This window comes from Chroicocephalus ridibundus, chromosome 1, assembly GCF_963924245.1.
Source record: "Chroicocephalus ridibundus chromosome 1, bChrRid1.1, whole genome shotgun sequence".
NCBI lineage: Eukaryota > Metazoa > Chordata > Aves > Charadriiformes > Laridae > Chroicocephalus > Chroicocephalus ridibundus.
Genome location: NC_086284.1, coordinates 28,820,765 through 28,843,947, shown reverse-complemented (window position 1 = coordinate 28,843,947; position 23,183 = coordinate 28,820,765). Strand labels below are relative to the sequence as shown.

At 36.6% G+C, this 23,183-nt stretch overlaps 1 protein-coding gene across 6 annotated transcripts in view; it reads right to left on the bottom strand.

Annotated features, from left to right (window-relative positions):
• The window catches only part of NBEA (neurobeachin), a 513,163-nt gene that overhangs the window by 169,366 nt on the left and 320,614 nt on the right, over positions 1-23,183 (bottom strand). For all 6 annotated transcript variants that reach the window (XM_063332757.1, XM_063332720.1, XM_063332711.1 and 3 more), the window contains 2 exons: positions 22,508-22,632; positions 1,780-1,923 (listed from right to left, as the gene is read on the bottom strand). In XM_063332757.1, the coding sequence (XP_063188827.1) occupies positions 1,780-1,923; positions 22,508-22,632 (269 nt within the window). The remainder of the gene's footprint in view (positions 1-1,779; positions 1,924-22,507; positions 22,633-23,183) is intronic.

The window sequence follows — 23,183 nt, the reverse complement described above, 5'->3', positions numbered from 1 at the left end:
TTCTGACACTGTTAGGACAGATGTCCTGTCAATATTTCAAAAGTAAAATTGTTTCTATTTCTATAATTTCTGTTTTTCTAACACAGACAATATCTCCAAATTTCTACAAACTGTAAAAGGAAAGGACTAGAACTACTGTCCGTGTCCCGAAGAAGCAAGGGATGTCATATATGTAGTGCTCTCTAGTAAAAGGGTACATTGCACATAAATACTTAAGGACACATTAAAATACTAGGTTTTTGCAGAGGGATGTAGCTATATGGATTGTATTGCATCAGTGTATTTGAATGAAATGGCACTGTTGGGGCACATATAAGAACTTCATAGCTGACTGTGAGATTTGCCAGACTGGGCAAAAATTTTCCATGTCCGCTTTGCAGTTCTAATCAATATTTCAATGTAATTGCATATTGCAGCCTTTAAACTATAGCAACTGTATGCACATTTAGTTGGAAGCACCGTTCTTAGACATAAGAGCTTAGCCAAAGCAGTGCCGAGTTTTCCTTCTAGAGGAGAAAGGGACATTGATCAAATTATCCCACTAATGGTCCTGCTTGACGCACTCTTTTATTGACTTAAGACAACAGCGTCTCAGCAATGGTTAGCTGCAGATTGAGAAGGCAAGCAGACTGACATATTAACCGTGATAATCATATACTGAAAGTTGCTCCCAAATAAAAGCATTTACTTCCCCCCTCAGCTCTGCTCTGGTTTCAAAGTATGAGACTAACTTTAATTTTTTCCTTTTGCTTGTTTGGTTGGTTTGTTTTGTTTTTACCATCCGTTTATGATCTTATCTTTGCTACATATTTCTACTTTGTCATCAGAAGAAAGTGCAGGAGCAAAGGTAGCTTTTCTAGAAATTCAATTATGCTGAAAAAACCCCCTGAGACATCACAAAACTTCCCCTTAGTGGAGTAATTTAATAAAGGTATTTTAAAAATATAAAAAATTCATACTGCATTTCACAGTTCTCGCATTGTTATCTCGTCTGAGAGGGAAGTGCGTTTTCAACCTTCAACATGCCTTTCTTTCCAGACTACATCCCCAGGAAAGGTAGGATTGCAGACGGAACTGGCACAGAACCTGCCAGAAGATGGATAAAACTGAGACCTCACTGCATGCCTTCACACAGGGAGAAAGGACCAGAAGGGCTCTCTCGTACATTTTCACAGAGGATTCATGCCCAGCTCGACTGGTAACTAACAAAGTTCATAGCTTGGTTACAGTTTCACTCCTTCTCAGACCCTGTTTACAACAGGCAACTTTTCCCCTCGCTGTGACAGATGGGTTGAGATACTGCAGATCCCCCTTAACTCCACCAGTGAGAGAAGGGGGTGCCAGCAGGAGCGCAGGTGTCTCTCCACAAGCTGCGTGGCACTTGGGATCAGGTCATGAATGCACACAACCACACTCTGACTCACAAAACCCTGAGTTGTGGAATTAGTCCGCTTTTCCATTTTAAGCAGAAAAAAGAGCCGTTCCCACAGTGGTTTTACAGAATTTTCAACACAAAGTCACAGGCAGTAATAAAAAGACTTGAAGTATTGCTATTTCTCACATCTCTGCTGCAAGACTGTGCAATGAGCACAGCCTTTGTAATCAATTCCCCTAGTTCATGGAAGTGGGACATCATATTAAGTCTAGAACACAAAGAATCTGCGCTGTAATTGTACACTTCGCTGCCAATATTAAGATACGAACCACAAAGGTTAAGAACTAACAAGTTTTAAAGAGCCTTTTGGCTCATATCTTAGTTGTAATGAAAAATATAATTACCTGCAAGGTTGTCAATCTCTTTCTCTTGGAGCAGGCTAACAGCATCATCATCTCCTTCCAGCATAAGCTCTGTTTCTGCATTCTGATTTACCACAGCTTGACTTCGGAAAGTTTTCTTTGACTTCACTACATCCTCTTCAGTGCCTAAAAAAAGTTACAAATGTTGTGAATTTAGCTGAATAATATTTAAAATGGAAAGCAACCACAGTCAAGTAGTAAAAAAAATACAGTATAAATCATCTTTATCGAAAAAGGGAAGGAACATTTTAAAAAACTTTACCAAGGTTTACAAAATATGCAGCCTTATTTTGTCTTTGAGAATATATCTTGAATACAATAGAAACTGTTTCACAAAGACTCTCCTGCTTTTAATAATTGCTATTTGCTTTATGTTCAGTGTTGTTCCATTAGTTTTCCACCTGCAAGAAATTGAGCAGGAGTTTCTCTTGGCTTCCTGGTGTCCTGATTCTGACTGACCTCTGAGAGCTTAAACCACCTACTCTAAATAAAGGAGCTGCTTCTGGGAATTCAAAAGCTGTCATGATTTTCATCTTACAGATAGGAGGGACAAGTTGGTGAAGCAGGAGATGGGTTATCTCAATACAGAGTAACAACAAGGTAGGCTATGCAGAGATTCAGAAAAGACTAAAAAAGGACAAGCACGGTGAGGAAACTTTGGTGTGCATCTGTGTGTGTTTTTTTAAGGAGCACAATAAAAGTGTTGGTGTATGGGCTTGTGCCAATTTACCTCAAAGGACTTCACAGGAATGTCTTGCCCTTTCTTCTTGCCTACAACTGACTTTTTCTATTCAGACTGATGTCTCCTTATGGCAGGAGATATGCCATCTTACATTTTGGGAAGGTCCTACTAGCGCTTGCCAGAGTTCATTTGCATGACGTAAGAAATTAATCATAGCGTGGTCAAATGACAGTAGCTTTCATATCATAAACAGCTTTCATGTACTGTTGTGACATCTGCATGGTGTTTCTTTCTTAGATGGGGAGAGGTCGCTAGGTTTGTTTGCAGTACTACAGACTCAAAGCAGCCTCAGAAGAGTAAGCTTTCTATTTTTTCCCTAAACAGAAAGCCCTGCATCTTCACCTTGGACCATACCAGATACGGGCATCTTCAGTTCTGCCAATCAAGAAATAAAACCCAAACTTAGTCTCTTCTTTCTGTATGACAATTTGGAGATTTGCTTACTACTAAGCTACAGAACGATGAGTGCAATCTGAGCAAAGCCAGGCATGTGTGGATTTTGTTCGTCTTCCACAATGCCTGAACTTCATATGATGAATGCTATTCTGGCAGATGTAAAATCATGAGGTAAAGCCCAATATAAGACTCATGGTTTCATACTAATACAGGACAACTAAGAGGAATATAGTAAGCAGATAGGTTAGTGGAGATAGATGCAAGGAATGGAACTGATGTGTCAGGCAGTTTTGTTATTACAAACAGTGGGGAAGGTGTTATGATTTTATCTCCTACTCCTATATGAGTCTTTTAATTAATTTGTGCACAGGAAGGTCACACCATGTAAATAAAAATGCTGGAGGCATATTTTTCTGTTAGTGTGTTTACTCTGTTTGAAGATCACTGTTAGCATGCCACTCCACCACAGCCTGAGACAACCTCATATTGCCTCATATTAATCGTTTGCATACTGTTGCTATTATCCCAATTGCTATTTCTGAAACTACAGAGCAGGTAAAGGCAAACAGTAAACAGGAAACCCATTTTTTTTCACCAAGCCAAAAATTAAGGACAGCATTTCTAATCTTTCTATTTGTTGCTCTCTCCATTAGGACCACAATGATACTGAAGATTAAGACAATACCGATGCCGATACATACTAATACACAGTGTTTTGCTGTGTTCAGTTATTAGGCTGTGATCACTCCCTCACTCGCACAGGTTACTATTTAGTACAACTAACTGTAATTATTCACCCAATTTAAATTTTAGTCAAGTAAGTAACGGTTGGAAAAGTTTTCAGTATTATGTCCAAGTTTTGGGGTTTTGTTTGGTTTGGGTTTTCTTTTTTTTTTGTTTTTGTTTGTTTGTTTTTCTTTCTAATTCACAAAAAGGAGCAAGACTTGTAGAAGTTTGGAAAAACACAAAGTAATAGTGTGCTATAACAGACCTCCAGTTTTATTACATCAGAATTGCCCTGAGTATTTAATCGCTAGATCAGGATCTTGTTACACTTGCGTTTACTACAAGGGAGTTTAGCATCATTTGACACAAGTAATAGCTCCTGCTGTGAAGCATTTGACACCAAAGGAGACCGGGCCTAAGATGAAGTAACATGCTGGAGGAAGGAAGCATGAAAATACTGTTCTCTTCCTTTTTGGTAGTTCTAGTGAGTGTTAAGAAAGTTTCAGAGCTTTATAATATGTGATAATCTTCAAATGAATAACTTCAAAAGTACTAATCTGGAGTAATCATAGAGTCAACCATTTCTGTAGTAACTGATTAGATTAGTGACAGTTCTTTAAAATTATTTATGCATGAAGAAATATTTTTAAAATTACAAGGTAAAAAAAAAAGTCCCAAGCCCCAAGTTATTACTAACACTAAAAATGCATTAGGAGAACTTGAAATTTAGTGTATCTTAAATCCCTTGAGATGAGGCTTCCAGTTACCAGATTACGGAAATATTTCCATACACCGATGTAAGAAATGTGGTAGAGTAGAAGGCATTAAATTAGTTTGGCAAATTTGGAGCTTAGCAACAAGACAAATGTTTCTAAAATGCATTCTGGTTTATAATATTAAAAATACATTTATCTAAAAGAAATATAGTAAATGGCACTCCTTTGTCTTTATGGAAAAAACCTCTGTTTTGTCTGTTGTTTAAATTTATCACTTTGCTGAGTGCACCTCAGTTTTGCTGTACTGTACCAAACATTTATCTAAATGAAAGTGTACGAGACCCAGAGTTGCCCTTCAATCACTATATCCTTTATGAATTAGAGTTCCATTTATCAAAATTACAGCAAGAAGAGCAAGGTCTCACAGGGCTGTCTCATTACAAGGCTTGTAAACACTGTCCTTACAAAGAAATGGTTTAACACCTAACAAATCAAAAACTGATTGGGAATAGAATTTATTTGAGATCATCTATCTTCGGAAGACGTGCTGTACTGAGTGCACTTCGTGGCCTTTCTACCCATTCATCAAGAAATTAACAAGCGAATACCACAGACCACCAGATCTCCTTGGATCCTGAAATGTGAAATATGTTCAAAACAGATCTGTCACAGATGTTCTATTTTTATATTTCAAGACGACTTCAAAAAGGTTTTAAAATAAGAGAAGCTCTCCAAAGAAGAGTAAAAAGAAAAACAACTTGTCTCTTTAAAATCAGACAACAAACTGAATAAAAAATTATATGACACAAAACTATGTCTAGTATTGTTAACAATGATATAAAAAGGAGAGACGAATAAATGAATACTTGATATTTCAGCATATTTGAAAAAAATCAAACCTCAAATTATTTTTTCAAAGCCCCGTCAATATTACTATGAAATTAAATTCATTTCCATTTATTTCATTTAAAACTCTTTTTAGGACACATGGAGTTTGTATTTTAAAGACACAATATGGAACTATAGTAATGTCAGTTCCTAAGTCTAATTAGAAGATGTTTCAAATCCATTAAAACAGAAAAAAAAAAAGAAACTAGATATAATTTCAAGGAAGCACCATTTTGACATTGGAGTGCACAGAACTGGAACTAGCAGATGCTATTGGTTCTTGTTATTGAGCTGCTTCTTAAGGGATATTTTTCTAGACTGGGATTTGGAAAGAAGCCTTGGAATAAGCAGTGAAGTATTTCTTAAAACTACATTTTGCAAAGAAGTTAAAGGAAATGTCACTCGGCTCACATTGAAGTCCAGCTGCAGTTAAAACTTGAAGGCTCTGCCTTAAAGATATTTCAAGAGAACGTATGTATAAGACTAGATAAGCGATTAAAAAAAATACATCTTTTGTTACACCTGTTATCATCTTGATAATTTTTTTAATGTGCATATTAAAAACTGGCTTTCTACAGTAGCTTCAGGCTAACTGAAAAGAGCTCATCTATAAAAAAATTAAAGAAACCAACGAGCGCTCCTCTACAAAACCCGAACTTCCATTAAAAGGTGTGTATTCTATATGTCTGAAAGGTTATATGAGCTGCACGGTAAACTTGTACAGTATTGCCAAAAATTTACTAATCTCTCTTCCAGTAGCATTACTTTTGCTTAAACAGAAATTATTAAGCAGCCAAAAAACCAACATAACAACCCCCCCCAAAAAAGCTAATGATTTCCCAAGAGCAGGAGAATCTCGTTATTTTGCAGCTACAGCCTCTAGAAGTATTTAATACAGGCAATATTTAAACATTTGGGGGGGGGCAGATATTGTAACATCTGAGTTTTTGCCGCTCTATTTTCAGTTAAATCAATAAAATCCCTGTTGGGTTCTGTAGGTCACAACAGGTTCTAAGGATGCAATCTAAATTTCAAAGATACCGTAAGTGTCCAAACCCACAAAAACATCCCTAATAAAATTTTAAAATTAGCCGTACAAACATAACATATTGTTGATTACATTTCTGTTTATGTACGCTTATTTTATTAGACATTACACCAATTACTATGATTTAGTTGAATGCATGAAGGGAGTTTTCAGTTCTCTCTTTACTTCTATCCAGTTATTATATATTCAAATATAGCATTTAAATTTTTTCTCTTTGTATTTAGTATAAAATGAGGTAAAAAAGTAAGGCTAGTTTTAAGAAAAGTTTGCTTGGTCATACTGTAACCAACAAAGGAAGACTACTGCTTCTTATAAAGTTGTTTCCATAGTTTACTTCAACGAATTACCGATAAGGCAATTTATGCAGTGAGTGCTCTTTGATCTTTGAAGAGAGATGGCAGAATGGAAAGTTAACCTCATTTTAATGTTACCTAAATATACTGACAGGAAATTCTAATGTTTCCAAACATCTGGAAATCTGCTTCATGGGATGGTGTTCTTCTTTTCTATAAGAAAGCTTTTTCATATACTGTCTTTTACAGTTTTATGTGGCTTCTAAAGGAGCATTTTGACATAAGTAAAGTCTGTTCTCTTTACAGTAAAATCCTGCATTTAATTAAAAACTCTCTTTTATAGCAGCTAAAGTACAGTTTTTGTGAAGCTTAGCTCTCCTCAGAAACTTTTAAGGGTAAAGTTGCTTTTTCCTCCTTGCAGATCACTGCGGCGTACTGCTCTGTAGAACGCTGTTTCTGTTGCTGAATTTTAATCACCGAAGGTAGTTCTTAATATTTTATTAAATAAAGGAATTCAGAATTAGTTCCTCACAAGAGACTACCTGACAGGTCATGATGTGAACCATGAAATTATATCACAGGTAAAATATAATTTATGAACAGAGTTTGAAAGAGCTAAGCTTTTTCTTGGAAGGGACTTTTTTGTTTAGTGTACAAACTGTAACTTTTACAGGAAGAGTCAAACTTATGTGTGCAAAGACTTAAAACGCAACACTATTATCTACATTTTTTTTTCCATTCAATATTATTAATAGTTAGTACCTAGAAAAAATTTTCACGCGATAATCTTCCTGCTTTATATATTCTAACAGTTTAAGCCCCTGCTTTCATTGCTAATCTTTACTAACTTGATTAGGCACCGGGACCCTCGCAGCAGTCACAGTTATGGAGAGCAGCTGCTTGGGAGTCTGTAAACTGACCTCTACAAAACCCAGTAAGATTAAATCATCGACATGGTGACCACTCCACCCCAGCCGAATATCTTTCCGCACGGCTACAGAGCTAGCCCCTCCTAGGACCGCGTTCGCTCCACGGGAAACGTGCACCAGGTATCCCTGGGTCCGCTCAAGAGACCGGCCTTCTGGCTTTGAGTAGCAGCCCGGCGCTGGCACATCATGATGAACTGTCCCCACCTGTGTCTGCTAGAGTTGTTATTTAAATTGCAATGTGTTTCTGGAACTGGCAGCTTTGACTGGCATATAATTTAGTTTCCCCGGAGAATCAGAGAAGTGACTGTTATTAAAGGAAGGCTGGTTTTAATAGATTTAATAAAAGCCAGAGGAATCTAAATCATATTTTCATTATTAAGGATCTTTGAAGAAATGAGGGAGAAAAACTATGAAAATTGCGTAGAAATTAAAAATTGCATACATTTGTATCGGAAATTACTTCTACCAAAAGTAAAACCAAATCACATTTTTGTTTTCTATAATAGATAAATACCTGAAAATTTAATCATAGACATTCCAGACATTTTTCCCCAATTTTTATACCTAATATCTGACCAAATTATCTTCTTTATGTGAGTCATTTGTAAATAAATACTTCACAGTTGTATGCATTTTCCTCTTAAAAATTCTCACATGTTTTGCATTGTAAAAATGAGACTGACACAAAGTATACCAAAGAAGAGACTGAGACTATGGGCAAGACCAAAATGAACAGGTTTCTCAGATGAAGTTGAGGGCTTTTTAAACTTCTAGTTAAAGTCAAAGTGTTATATATTAATATAAAAGGTCCTACACAAAGATGAAATTACCATGTTGGACACTCATTATTTTTATTGTTTATAGATAGGAAAACTGAGGTTCAGAGTGGTTACGAAATAAATTTTTAGAAGTCGTCAATATTATCCCTACATTTCTTTGAGATTTCCAGTATTCTGAGCATGTGAGAAAGGATCCTGCACTGAACAGCCAGTGGGTGACAGAGCTGGATATACCCAGGCCAGCACATGTTACAAGGCGTTTTCAGGCCGCTGAAGGGCAGTCTTCATTCTGACTGGAAGTCAGGAGAAGTCCTTCTAAAGGCAACTTAAAACAGCCAAATGTTTATTTGGATTAAGATGTAGTTTGCCACTGTAACTTGTACACACAAGAATGGATTCATATTTCATGACTGACGACCTTTACAAATCCCTGTCAGTTTGAAATGCAGCCTCTCGCTGTACACTGTAGTTTGACGAACTGCAGAAAGACACCGAATTTTCTGATATGCTGTGGATCACTTAAACAGGCAAAGATGATACACAAAAAAAATAATTAAGAGCAATAAAATTTCCCTAACTGTGTTTCCAGCCATTTTACAGAAGTACAGTAACAGCTGAGAGGAAAATAACTACATCACACCAACAGTTATTGCTCAGTGGAAAGGACATCAAGGACACTTGCAAGTAAGAGAATTGGATCAATATTAACGCGATTTTCATTTCATGCTTCCCCAACTCCAGTAAGCTGACAATATACTCTGATTATGTGAACTGCCTCTGAGTAACATAGAAAAGGTTATTAGAGCAAGAGGTGGAAATGGAATGCACTTTTTATATTGACAGGTCTGCTAATAGAGTGTACTGATTTTCAAAGCCATGCAATGCATTTTCACAATTTGGTTTTGACAGCAAAAAGGAATTTCATTTATCCTTAATTCAAAATATTCACATGTAAGCAAAGGTTTCTTAAGACAGACCACTGAAGAGTATAATCAAACTATTTCAGTGGAAAAATGTAATTAATAAGGTAAGAAGCAAAAAGTGATTGAATTTAAATATGTATGACATGATAATGAAATAATGAAATAATTCTGCTAAACGAGGCATTCTATGCTTTTGAAATAGAATCTGATAAAACGTTTTTAAGATAACATGTAAGTGAAAAATATGTCATGTCTCACCATTCGGGTCTGGATTCTGTCTTGAAAGTTTTAGATTAGTTTTGAGTTTGAAATACCTAACCCAAGCACACATTCTGCAGGAAAAGCCATGTTCGGACTCTATCTGCTTGCGGAGCCTAAAGACAGGATCAAAGTTTTTGGACTTCTAAAGAGGCACTCCCCGCACGGAGGAATTGCACCCACATATGCTAGCCTCAATTTTTCTTCCTGCTCACAAAAAATTCTAATTGAAAAGACTAATAATGATAAAGCCTAGGGAGAAATGAAACGCTTTTTAGAAATACAAACCCTTGGTGTATGCTAGCAGCACAATGGTAATGCACTAGCAGGCGAGAAACATGATCTTACCTCCTGTACTGGGGTATTCTACGTGAAAATTTCTAAATGTTACCTAACATTTAAACATTAGAGCCTTCAAAACCATGAGACTGGTCCAAACCCCACTATTTTTAAAGAGAAAGATATAGCTGTAATACTGTGGTTTGTCTTCTAATTTTTGAATTCTCTCTCTCTGTGGCCAAAGCATCGGCGATTATGTCTGCTAGAAGGCAACTTTGTCCCTCATCACTTCAGCTGTTGCTATCAGACCCAAACATGATCAGCTCTTTGGAAACAGACACTGAACAGAGACATAATAAGACACCTAAAAAAATTCATTCTCTAGTGCAGAGAATTAAGGTGTAGGAAGTAAATTTTAAATTATTTTATAGTAGCTATCATAATTCCAGTAATTAGGTAACTCTTAATTTCTATTGAGACTACTTACTTAAAGAAGAAAGCCTCAATGGCTCACAATCAGTGTTTCGAGTAACTCATTTGCCAACATGTCTGAAATTATTTTTTGCTTTCTGGAATGGTAATCTTTTCAAATGAAATTCTGCTCTTTTGAGACATACAGAAGGAACATCTTACGCAGTCTTTACACAGGCGAAATCTCCTATACATGACATAATGTCTCCTGTAACTGTTTCTTAAAAGGATTGTCCCCGTTACATGTAAATAATAAATTTGTCAATATAATAATGTCACTAGAACACATAGATTTACTCTCCATTACATTGTCTTTCCCTCTGCAATTCCAACTGGTTCAGTGTGCTCCACTTGGTTGTTTTTTTTTCTGTGTAAATTTTATTTCATCCTCACATAGATCACCACATCTTTAGAACTGGCATACATCATTTTCACTTCAGCAGCAAGAGTAATCGGTGGGAGGAACTGTTTCTATTTCTGTGTAGATCAATGCCTACAGCAACACCAGACAAAGGGCAGCACCCACAGGATATACACATTTGTGAGACAGCAGTGTGGCCATAACGCTGAGATATTTCTGTTTAACTCTTAGCTCTACTAAGGGACTATTGGGCCAGGCTGTTGTAAAAACATGAGCTCCTAGTTCCTGAACCTAAACTGCAATTATTTATCAAATTAAAATCAAAGCTTTGCTATTTGCTTGATTGGGGCCAGCATTTTACTTTTTTTTTTTTTAAACAAAAGTAGTTGCAGTTCTAAAACATCTTTGTTTCATGCAGTCTAGCGGATGAAAATCAAACCAGTAGCAGTACACAAGATATCACTGACAGAAAGCAGAGTCTGAGGGTCTATTACTAAAAAAGCTCAGTGAGATCATCTACAAGATTTTCATTATTTTGTCTCTGAAATAGGTGAATGGTAATCACTGTCCCAGGTAGAAAGCCCGTGTGTATATTAAGGAGAGCTAACTCAGAAATCTTAGCAGCAGTTGGCAGTAAAGCAGAAAGGAGAGCAGTATTTTATTTCGCCTTCCGTAAGTTGCCATGTGGGGTCTGTGGCGTCTTTCGTTCTGCTTCACAAAGATCCCAAGAAAGCGCAAACCTTCCACGCAACTGCAGGGACACTTGCAAAACTGCTACATTTATGTTAAATTTGCAAGCAATTTGCAAATTTGCAATACTATTTTCCGTTCTTAGACTGGACCTGAGGTGCTATTTAGGCAACATGATCAGCTTTTTTGAAGGCATGGAACTGAATGACTTGTGCTATACGACAGAAGAGACACTGATAAAACACTCTTCAAGCATTATGCATAGTCCTTTCAGCTGGGAAAATATATCTACTGCAGACAATATTCAGGGCTTTACACGAATACACTGGGAGATACACTCGTTAGGCATACATACATTAAGGAGCAGAAAAAAGTTATGTCATGGTGTAGCACACATGATATGAAAACCAAAATTAAATATATAACTGGAAACATGCATAATACGCTGGCTGATAGAATTCTTAACAAGGTGTCTTCCTTGTCATGCTGGTTAGTGGTATATTTGAGAACTTTTCTATAAAATCTATTTGGCTTTTAATATACTGCTCTCCCTAGGTGTTTCTGCATCCACGTCTGTACCTAGCACAATGCTGAACCTCATAATATCTTTCAGTTTGTTTCACTAATTGGTACTTTTTCTGTGTGTTTCAAAGCTAACACTATAAAACAAGTAACACATAAAATAAGTGGTATAGAAGAAATCACTGTATTTGTAGGGATATGGAATAGCCAGTGCACATACACATAAAGCCTTTGTTTCTTGTGTACAAATCTTAGTATTTACATAAAACCTCTACGATAATTTTAACGTGATATAGTAGAAATGTATTTTCTGTGATAAATGTAAAGTAGTGCAATGTAAAAAGATGAGTAAAAATACTTTCGTATATTAAAAAATATATTGTCTCTGAAAATGAATTCCTTTACTTTTGTAATCTATACATAGCGATTCCATTTGCATCGTGAAAGATGAGCAATCACCTTTGTTGAAAAGATTTCCGCAATCTTCCTCTGTCATCTTAACCTATTTTTATCTTGCAAGTAGCCCAGAGGCTCTCAGAAACCTGAGCCCATTGCCTGAAAGCCTGTCATGCCTCCTACTGGCTGTCAGAAAGACTGGGAGAATAAAGTCCTTTTAAATCTATACTACAGTCTCCTAATTCTAGGCTGCACTGGTTGCGGACCTGCTGAAATAATGGCCCTCCATTCCAGCCATGTGCTTGGCGGGCTGTGCTAGCCAGGTCTTCAGAAAACACCCTCCTCCATGCAAGCAGAAGTGGAAAGTCATCTTGCATTTTTAGACAGACCTACTTGGTCCAGCTTTGGCTTCTTTACTCAGTTATTGGTGTTATTAGACACTTTTTTGCTTTAACAAATGATACATATTCCACCTACTCATATACAAAGTTGAGAACAGAGACCTGCAGTCAAGAAGACATCAAGAATAAGAAAATTTAAAGACGGAATATTTTGTGCTTTTCACTATAGCCAATAAAGATTTTAAGTGCTGTTACTCCTTAATACAAAGTCTTAAAAATAGCAAATAGGAGGTAAGAAAAGCACATGGTAAAACCTAAGTCTCAAGAGCTACATTCACCCGGCTGTGAAAGCTGTACTGAAGGACTATTATTAGACTTTCACTGACAGAATGTTCTTCCAAAATGTTTCTACGAGATGCAATGAATATACATGGGTCAATACTTCTATTTCATTGTCAACTAGCAATAGGACTGAATTAATAGAACAAATACACCCTTCCCATGAGTTTCAAAACATTTCACATTGTAGTAATTTACAGGTTTTGGTAAGTAAATGACTTTTATTGAAGGACAGATATCGTGTATTCTTTTCACATGAAAATATAGTGGTGGAAGGAACCAAATGCAGCTAGAATTCTAAGACTAGCAATGGTTGTGATTTTTAGGTCTTAGGAATGATTTTGCAGGCCAATTTGATTACTTCAAGAACATTCCGGAGTCATACGTTTTCAGAGGAAGAACTGAGAAACAGAAATAGTTATGTTAACTGCTGGTAAAAAGCCAGAAAGTTCTGCAGTAAAATCTATTAGCTCAGACCTATAATAGCAGCTAAAATCCAGGTCATGCCAGATAACCTGAAAATCTCAGAGGAAAGGCATTTGAAACCCAACACAGAGGTTCTGAAGAAAAAAAAGTTTTCATATCCTATTTGTATCTGTGAAAAGCTTGAATTAGAGTCAAAACAGAGATTCTGACATTCAAGATTTGTCATGAATCTGTACTTAAAACTTCTTATAAAGCTGCTACGAGAACTCCTATGCTAGAAATTAGCACAGAAAAGGGAGTAGATATTTAGAGACTGCAAAGGACCACTAGATCTTTTACATTACAGTCAGACAGCAGAAGCTCAGACACTGAGTGTTCAGCACAATAATGTTCAGTACTCTACCTAAGCAAATTCCATTACAGTTTACACTTTGAAGGTGTCTTTCATTACACTACAGTGGGTTGTAAGAATAAGAATCATCATAATAGTAGATATATTTAATGAGAATATATTTATGATTGGGGGGTGCGTGTTTCTAAGAAGTGTTAGAGAGAAGACTAAGTTAAATCTAGTATTTTAGATTTAATTATTCTCACAATTAGGATTTTGGTTTGCGGATCCTTCTAGTAATACCTAATGTAAGCTCTTATTCCTCAACTTCTTTTAAACAAATTTAATTTTCTTCTTTACCTGACAAATACCATGTAAAATATTAAGAGGACACAATTATCACGTCATATTTTCCCTAAAACCCTATGAGGATGAAATATTCGGAATTTTATTTGGAGAAGCAGTGGATGGCACTGTTGGGCTACAATTATAAGGCTGTAGATGCAAATCTTAAATCGCTATGCTTAAAAAAACCCGCAGATTTTCGTGACTCCTTCAAGCACACAATTTGGACATACACTCATTCATAGTACATCGGAGATTCACAATCAGTTGTGGAAGTTAGTTCATACACTGAAAGGACATTGTGTAATAGGAGTATTATTTTAGGTGCTCCAAGTGAAGCAGAACGGTTTACATGCTGCTCTCATGGCAGCATGATCACGTTTAGACTAAAGAACAAAGAGGACTTACTTGATGACACATGGAAGCATTGTTAGGGATTAATTTAATGACCACAAACATATTCTTAAAATGCTCACCACTAAACATCAAGTAACACACATGTGTTTTCTTTCCATAAAGTGGATGCTATTTCTTAAAACTGCTCACAATTAATTGTCAACTTGTGTTTACTTACAGACTAAAATTAAGCGTGCGTGAATGGTGTGAGGGAACAGGGTTTCTTTTTAGTCAAGGGCTTTTGTTCTTCAGTTTCTCTTCTATATTCATACTTAAGACGTTACTTAAATAAATATTATTTTGGGAAGTTATCTTAGATAAGGGTCATCACGTGCATTTCCCCAGAGCAATGTATTTTATGAGATTGTGTGTGTTACCAATTTTCAGGACAGTGCATTAACTAAAGAAAAAAAAAGAAAAAAAAAACCCACTATCAAAAGCATTTTCATAGCTCATGCCATCACAACAAACTCAATTTCAGTAATAATAAATGTTATACTGTCCCTGAGCAAATTGATATTAGAAGTGTTTTATGATGATCCATACTTGTTCAACATCTTCATTAATGACCTGGATGATGGGGCAGAGCGTACCCTCAGCAAGTTTGCACATGACATGAAACTGGGAGGAGTGGCTGATATGCCAGAGAGTCGTGCTGCCATCCAGAGGGACCTCAGCAGGCTGGAGAAACGGGCTGATGGGAACATCCTGAAGTTCAACAAAACTGCTGAATCCTGCACCTGGGGAGGAACAATCCCAGGCACCAATATATGCTGGAGGCAACCCAGCTGGAAAGCAGCTCTGCAAAAATGGACCTGGGGGTCCTGGTGGACACTCAAGTTGAACATGAGCCAGCACTGTGCCCTTGCTGCAAAGGTATCCTGGGCTGCATTAGGCAACGCATTGCCAGCAGGTCGAGGGAGGTGATCCATCCCCTCTACTCTGCATTGCTGAGGCCACACATGGAATCCTGTGTCCAGCTCTGGGCTCCCCAATACAAGAGAGATATGGACATACTGGAGAGAGTCTAACGAAGGGCCATGAAGATGATTAAGAGACTGACACATTTCTCATATGAGGAAAGGCTGAGAGCTGGGACTGTTCAGCCTAGAGGAGAAAGCTCAGGAGGGGAACTTATCTATGTACCTGAAGGAGTGGTGCAAAGAGGTTGGAGCCAGGCTCCTTTCAGTGACAGGACAAGAGGCAATGGGCAACACCTGAAACAGAAGACGTTCCGTCTGAACATTAGGAAACACTTTTTGACTGTGGTGGTGACTGACCACCGGCACAGGTTGCCCAGGGCGGCTGTGGAGTCTTCATCCTTGGGGATATTCAAAAGCTGTCTGGAGATGGTTTCAGGCAACCTGCTCTAGGTCGCCTTGCTTGAGCAGGTCCCTTCCAGCCTCAATCATTCTGTAATTCTGTGATATGTAAATCTGCATTTCCTCAAAAAGTTTTATGAGGATTAAAGTAATTTCTTGTTGAGGATTGCATTTTTAATATCAATTCATTGTTTCTGCTCTGTTTTGGTTTTAAGTCCATGAGAAATTACATAAAATGATCAGTCTAGAACATCAAGATATAAGTAATCCAAGGTTTAAAAAATATTACTGAAGACTAAGTTCTGGCAACCATCTCCTTTAAGACCTGGCTCCATTACAAGAATCACAGAATCCTCGGGGCTGGAAGGCACCTCTGGAGATTGCCTAGTCCAACCCTCTGCCCAAAGCAGGATCAGTTAAAGCAGGCTGCCCAGGTCTCGGCAAGGTGGGTTTTCCATATTTCCAAGGATGGAGACTACACAACTTCTCTGGACAGCCTGTTCCATTATTTGACCACCATTACAGCAAACAAAAAAAGTTTTTACTTATGTTTAAATAGAATGTTCTGCATTTCAGTTTGTGCCTGCTGCCTCTTGTCCTGTCACTGGGCACCACTGAGAAGAGTCTGACGCCATCTTCTTCATTGTCTCCCAAAAGATATTTATACACAACTATATGCCCCTCCCCAGGCTAAACAAAAAATATCTAAAGAATATCTGCATCAATTTAAAAGAAAACATAAAAGAAGTCTAGAAAAAGACCTACAAACTCAACCCTGACAGCAAAGCTGTTCGTATAGATATAGTATAGAAAGCAATATTTAATAGACAAAACTTAAAGCATAATTTGGTCTTTAATCCCTTACATGGCACATATAGAATGCTCTTACTGCAGATACACCTAGAAAAGTAACTGGGTTTTTTTAATGAATCTAGTGGGCCTGCTAGTAAAACTCTGATAAGTGATGATCCAGTAACAGTTGTCTTCAATTTGCTTTCAGTTTTGCGTTGGTTTCTGAAAAAATACTGCTTTCTTAAACATAGTTCTGAAATTAGCGTTATTGAAAGTGTTCTGGAAATATGGTAGGCATTTTCAATAAGTACTGACAAAACACAGGGTGAAGATAATGAAGTCAGAGGACTTTATAAAGCTGAGAAAAAGTAAATTAATGTTTTTAGATATATATAATTTTTGCAGTAACTTTGACAGACAGTCTTGAATTTACTGTAAATGATGGTGGTATTCTCACCAACAAAAGACACTGCTAGGTTGTTAGCAATGTCATCAGTGTCAACAGCCTCATATATCAGAGTGTAGAACCTAAACCGCAGGATATCTGGAAATGAAGACAAGCTTTTGGTTGGGTATTCAGACTTTCTAGAATAAGGCATTTGATTTTACAGCAAAGCTTCTGAACAGAAGCTTCTGAACATCTCTGAACAGAGATGATGAAATTGAGCATCTCCAGTTCGTGGGACATTTTGATTTCTTCAAATGTCTTATCCCCTGAAAATGTCAAGGTAAGTCTGTAAAACACTGACTTAGCTTTCTGGAACAACATTTGGTGCATGCCAAATGAAACCAGCTTCCTAGCAGTTTCTCTAGAGTCTCCTCCCTCTATCTTGTTCTGACACTGACTGCAGAAGTCAGGGAGCACAGCAGTTCAGGAGACGGAAGTCAGGAGCTGTGGGAATCAAGTGCTCTGGACTTCTCAGCACTGAGGGGTCGCTCTAGACCTACAGTTACTGAAAGTTCATCTTGGTACATTTTTCTTTAACACTGTGGACCCTCAAAAATTTAATCTTCCTTTAGGGTCCATTGGACACCCAGAATCCCTGTTCTGAAAACAGGCCCTGGTTTAAGTACAGGTTCCCATGAATTTCAGCTTCATAGACTCCAGTTTCATAGCAGGGAACCCACATAACTTTTCTTTTAAGGTAGCGCTTGCTTGAAGCTACGTGTTCTGGGAATATAAGTCCTTCAGCAGCCTGAAGTGATCCTGCCTGCAATTCTTTGAAAGTCTACCAAAATCCATCTGCTTTTATGAAAGTAGATTTCAGATTTGAACATTTCAGATTTCAAAACCTGATGCTTTTTAATTCTGTTTGCCTAATGAAGCCGTATTTCTGATGATGAGCACGCACAGCACTTGCTGAAACTCAGAGTGCTAATGGCAAGTCCCAGAAGGAGCTGTATACAGTCAGCTTCAGCTAGAACCACTCTTGAAATAAGGTTGCTAATTAGATGTCCAAATACATAATGGAATGAGTAACTTAAAATATGCAAGTTCAAAAGCAACTGCCATATTGCACATATAAGACATATCTGTAGCTTTGTTTCAAAACCTGAATGTATTACATACTACATTATGAAGGCTTTTTTTTTTTTTCCTTTTTCATTCTAAGCATTCAGAATCTGTCAGAATAATTAGCTTAACAGGCCAAATATTCTTGAGCCCAGACCCTAGAAATATTTGACCAGCTTACATATATGTTTAGAACATGGGCACTGAGTTATTTGTGTCCGTTTCCTGCAGTGTAGACTAGAAAATGTCACCTTTTTTGGACCCTATCTGTGTGCAAATGGTTTGTGAACGACAGCCTTTAAAGACTGAAGGAACAAAGCTTAATAAATTAATTATTTCACTCTTAAGATGACCTTTGTGGAGCAGTATTCTCTCTCACTGGCAGGGTGGTACAGTAGTGTCTCGTCTATACTAATCTCCAGTGACTGTAAACTGTTAAGGTGATTAACTGGAAGAGACAGTTCTTTCACCACATGTACAGAATCACTGTGAACTGGGTCATATCTGTATATTTCATGCATTTATTGGTAGTAAAATTTGGGGAACAGAAGTAGAATTTATAATATTTTTTTTTCTTCCTTTCTTTTCCGTCTACAATTTAATCAATTACATTGAAACTCCATTTAAACTTAAAATAAGGACTGTTTAAAATACATCAACACTATAAAATTAAAAGTGTACTAAGTTTCTATGTAGTTCAAAATATTACTATAGCTTGCACTTTGATACTGCAGTAAGTAATAGCCCTTCAGTTTCACAAAAGGGAGAAATTAATCTATATTTCTATTCAAGTAAGAATTTAACTAAAACAAATGGGCACATCAGATACAGTGTTGAAATAATTATGCTTGAATTTTAAATCCAGCTATGAAAGTGATTTTAACAGATTACAAACAAATCCAATGCCTAATATCAAAAAGTTAGAAATGGAGGAAGACTAATCCAAAGGGAAAAATTCTCCTGTCCATCTCTTGCAGATGCTGCTATGACTTCAACATACCTACAGTCTCAAAGGACAGCTAAGTATATAGCCATAGGAATATGCTGTCATTTTTCACACAGTTGTATATAGCCATAGAAATGTGTTATAATTTCTCATTGCAATATTTTTTACTTGACAGGTACTTCAAACATATATACATGTATATATGTGCACACATGCAGACATATATATATGCATGTTATATTTTATCAAAACCAGATATCTGAACAGGCATACAATGGCTGACTAATGGACTATAGTTACCTAGAAGCTTCACCCACTTGCCTTGTAGCAGAAATATTTTAAGAGATTACTGTTTCCCAGTAGCAGACAATACATAATGTGTCCTATGGGAAGAAGTCACTTATCGGCTGAAATTAACACTTTTTTTTTTTTAGCTCTTCAAGGTAGAATTTAACATATTTTTTTTTACTTCTCTAAAACAAACATATAGATCGCAGACATGGTTTCCATTTCCAAGACTCTCCTATTCCTTGATGACTGCAAGTATTATATAATTACAGTATCCATACATCCAACATCAAGTCTGATTTAATACTAGAGTAGCACTTTTTTATTTATCAAGGTCATATCTTGATGGTTGCATAAGCTTAGATAAATCAGGTGTTAAGCAGGCACATCTCCAAGGAATCTGGAAATTCTCTCATCTGCAATCCTCAGCATATCTTATTATTTACTGCCAAAGAAATGACTGATTCATTTTGTCATCTTTGCTCTGTGATTTTTGCTCAGCTGAAACTGCCTGCCCTCTTCTGCAATGCCTGATCAGACCTATTTAAGTTGATGCCTTTGATCGCAGACACTGAGGAGCTTGCTGACTTAGGCTTTGACTAAACATTCCTCCACTGCAATATTTATGCACAAAATCCTAAATGATAACTGACAGTCAATGTAGATAACAGAAACTTGTAAGATGTTTCCACTATTTACGGATGCTCAAAATAGCTTTACTTGTGCTAGAGGTATCAGTCAAGATGAAAAATTGCTATTAATATAACAAAAGCCCAACAAATTTTGCTTTGATGAATGGTTTATTTCTCACAAACAAAGTATCTGAGGTCAGGAAAAAATCTGTTACTGGAAAACTATGCAGTGCGATTTTTTTTTTAAATGCTTTAAATTCTTTCTGCAGTGTGATATCATGCTTAGTTTTGGAAGCTAGGGGCATTTTACTATCAAGCTGTTCCAAACAAAATTATCAAAACAAAGCCAATAAAAAAAAATACAATGAAAGTTAAGCCCTATGGAAAAAAATCTGCCTCCAGCTTTTTAGTAATCACATTCCAACACCAGAGGCTAAAAGTACATCAAACTGCACCAAATCCTTTTCACATGACAACCTCATAAATTATTCAACTCATTAGTAACACCAAGAGGCATAAAAATAACATCAGTGTTAAGGATGTTTTCTTACAGAGAAAGGTCAGCTAAAAGTTTCAGTATTAAAATCCAAAGGCTTAAGCCTCTGAAAAGTAAGTACATCTAGATAGAATCCATGAATTATAACTTTAATGTATGCTGTTCTAAAATTCCATATGTTAATTTTAAAATACATGTGAAAAGTTAGAATTACTTAGTTCAATTTTGCAAACAGGCCAACTTCAGCCGATTGTAATTTTTATGTAACCACTAAATTTGATGCGTACCACCTTTAAACACACCTGAGATTTAATTTTCCTCTATGTTGAATGCACTAACAGGTGAGTAGCATGAAATTATATAGAAACAATCCAATATGAAACTATAACTAATTCAGTTTTTCTTTTTCTTTTGGTTGTAGCTTTGTCTTGCAGGCTAGCTCTACTGCCAGGCAGCTGTCACCTGCACTAAAGTACTAGAACACAGAAACTACATAAATGAAGGCAATCTTTGCAACATGCTGAACGCTCAAGTGCAACTTGTATTATAGTTCTCACAAAAAAACCCCAAAATAGTTTCCAGTATCCTCTGAGTACAATCTTATCCCAAAGATACAACATTCCTGCTATAAAGACACGAAACAAAGTCCATCTAAGTAAATGGAAAGCTCCTGTATTTTAAAACCAGGACACTATCAAGGCTGAAAACTTTCTAATAGTTTATAAATCAGATTTCTTCATGTTCTAATGCTAGTTTAATATCCAAAATTAAAAATATTAATCGATAACAATATTTTTTACTGCCTGTATAATGCATAAAGCCTGTGGTTTTGATGATTATTTGCCTTAAAAAAGCAACACGCTAATTAGCACAGTTTTGCATCTGCCTCTCATAAGATCTCTATTTTGGTGTTTTGGAAGAATGTGGAGAAAATAACCCTTTGTCAAATATGCCATAGTATATCCTACTGGGAGAAATGTCTTTCTTAACCCAGTTTACGAACAGTTTATGGCCTGAAGTCCTGCACATGGTAGCCTTCACATTTAAATAAGTACTAAATTACACTAGCTAGTATAACTGCACACACAGATATTCATTTATATGTCTAACCTTGTTTGAATCCCAGCTATTTGCCTCAACAACCTGTAAAGCTGGTGAAATCTGTAGGTCACACAGTTAGTTTTATATTTATCATATTCAGAATTTCTGGCAACATTAGCCTTTGGCTACACATCAGCTGAAAGGTTCAACTTGCTTTATGTATAATTACTTCCATTTTTTACTTCTAAACACTAAAGACTCCCAGGATTTTTTTTTTTCAGTACTACAGGTTAAAAAAAACCCAACAGACAGACAGAAAACCATGTTAATATTCTTTAAAAAATTCCCGTCTTTGATATGTTAGAGGTACCCCAGCTTAAATCTGAGAAATAAATTTGCTTTAGAATTCCAGAGTACTCAGGGTCAGTCTGCTGTACAGAAGTCACTAAACTTTTAAATGATATAAGGGAATTTGAAAGCACATTCCTCCTTCCTCTTTTATAATCCAGCTACCTCTCCATGAAAATCAAACATCATCTAATCCTTACGTTCCTAGACTGAAGCTCCTGTGTATTCAGTTCACTATTCAAATCACAAGTTTCCGTAAAATAATTATTTTAAAGAAGTTATTACATTTTTCATGGTTTGCAGAAAAAAATACTTTTGGCTGAGATCACACGTGCCAGGATAAAACTTCTGATATTTTTAAAAAACAGTTAATTTCTTATTCACGAAAGGTCTCCAATGGAACTATTACGACACATTAGTTTGATGGCCTAACAGTTTCATTCTGTCACTCTGGAGAGACAAGTTCAGTTACTTTTACCAGTGTCTCAAAATTAGTGTCTGGGAATGCTGGAGAGGTATAATGTGAATCCCTTGGGGATCAGAGAATTTAATAGCCCACAAGCTCAAGTCTTCTGGTTCATTAAAGTGGAAGAATTGAAAGAATTCCTTTTCTAAGAACATGTTGTCCTAGGAATTCTCAGCACTGTCCTTAGAAAAGAAGGAACACCGTTCTTAGGGATTCATGGACATCAAGAAAACATCATAAGCTACATTTTTAAGCAGGAGTTAGTACTGACCATATTCCACAGCGGCTTTTAGGAGAGCATCAGAATGAGTAGACCCAAAAGCATTGCGAACAAATCGCCTCCGCCGGCGCAAATCATCTTCCCAGTAATCCAAGCGCCAGAAGTCATGCAGTTGGCTATGAAATAAAGAACACACACATCAGCACCTACCGCAGCTTGAACTGTATTTACGTACATTATAGTAGAATTTCACTGCCGCTTTTCTATTTCAGGAACACAATCTTGTAAAAACATATATTACTAAAGCGTACAATATTCTAACGTTTCTTTACATGCATTTATATATTATAAACCTCAGCACTGCCTGTCTCAGAATGCTCTGCCTGCTGCTAAAAACATTAATCACACTGAGCCCATTAACAAATGCAGCATCAAATTACAAGTATTAATGGCACAGCTTGCTTTCTTTTACAGTGTTTTTAACAAGGCTTGTAAATCATAGAATGGACCTCAGTGCAAATAGTTTGCAATTTAATGACTATGGTCCCTTAGCAGACTGAACTTAGAAGTATAAAATATTGCCCACTTGAATTTTGTGGAACTATGATTAAACTAATGTGCTGAAATATTCATTGAAATAATTCCCCACTGCCCCTAGCAACCTGAGAAAATTGCAATTTTATTCATTATTAATAACACTGAATTAGAGCAGCAAAAAAATTCCACC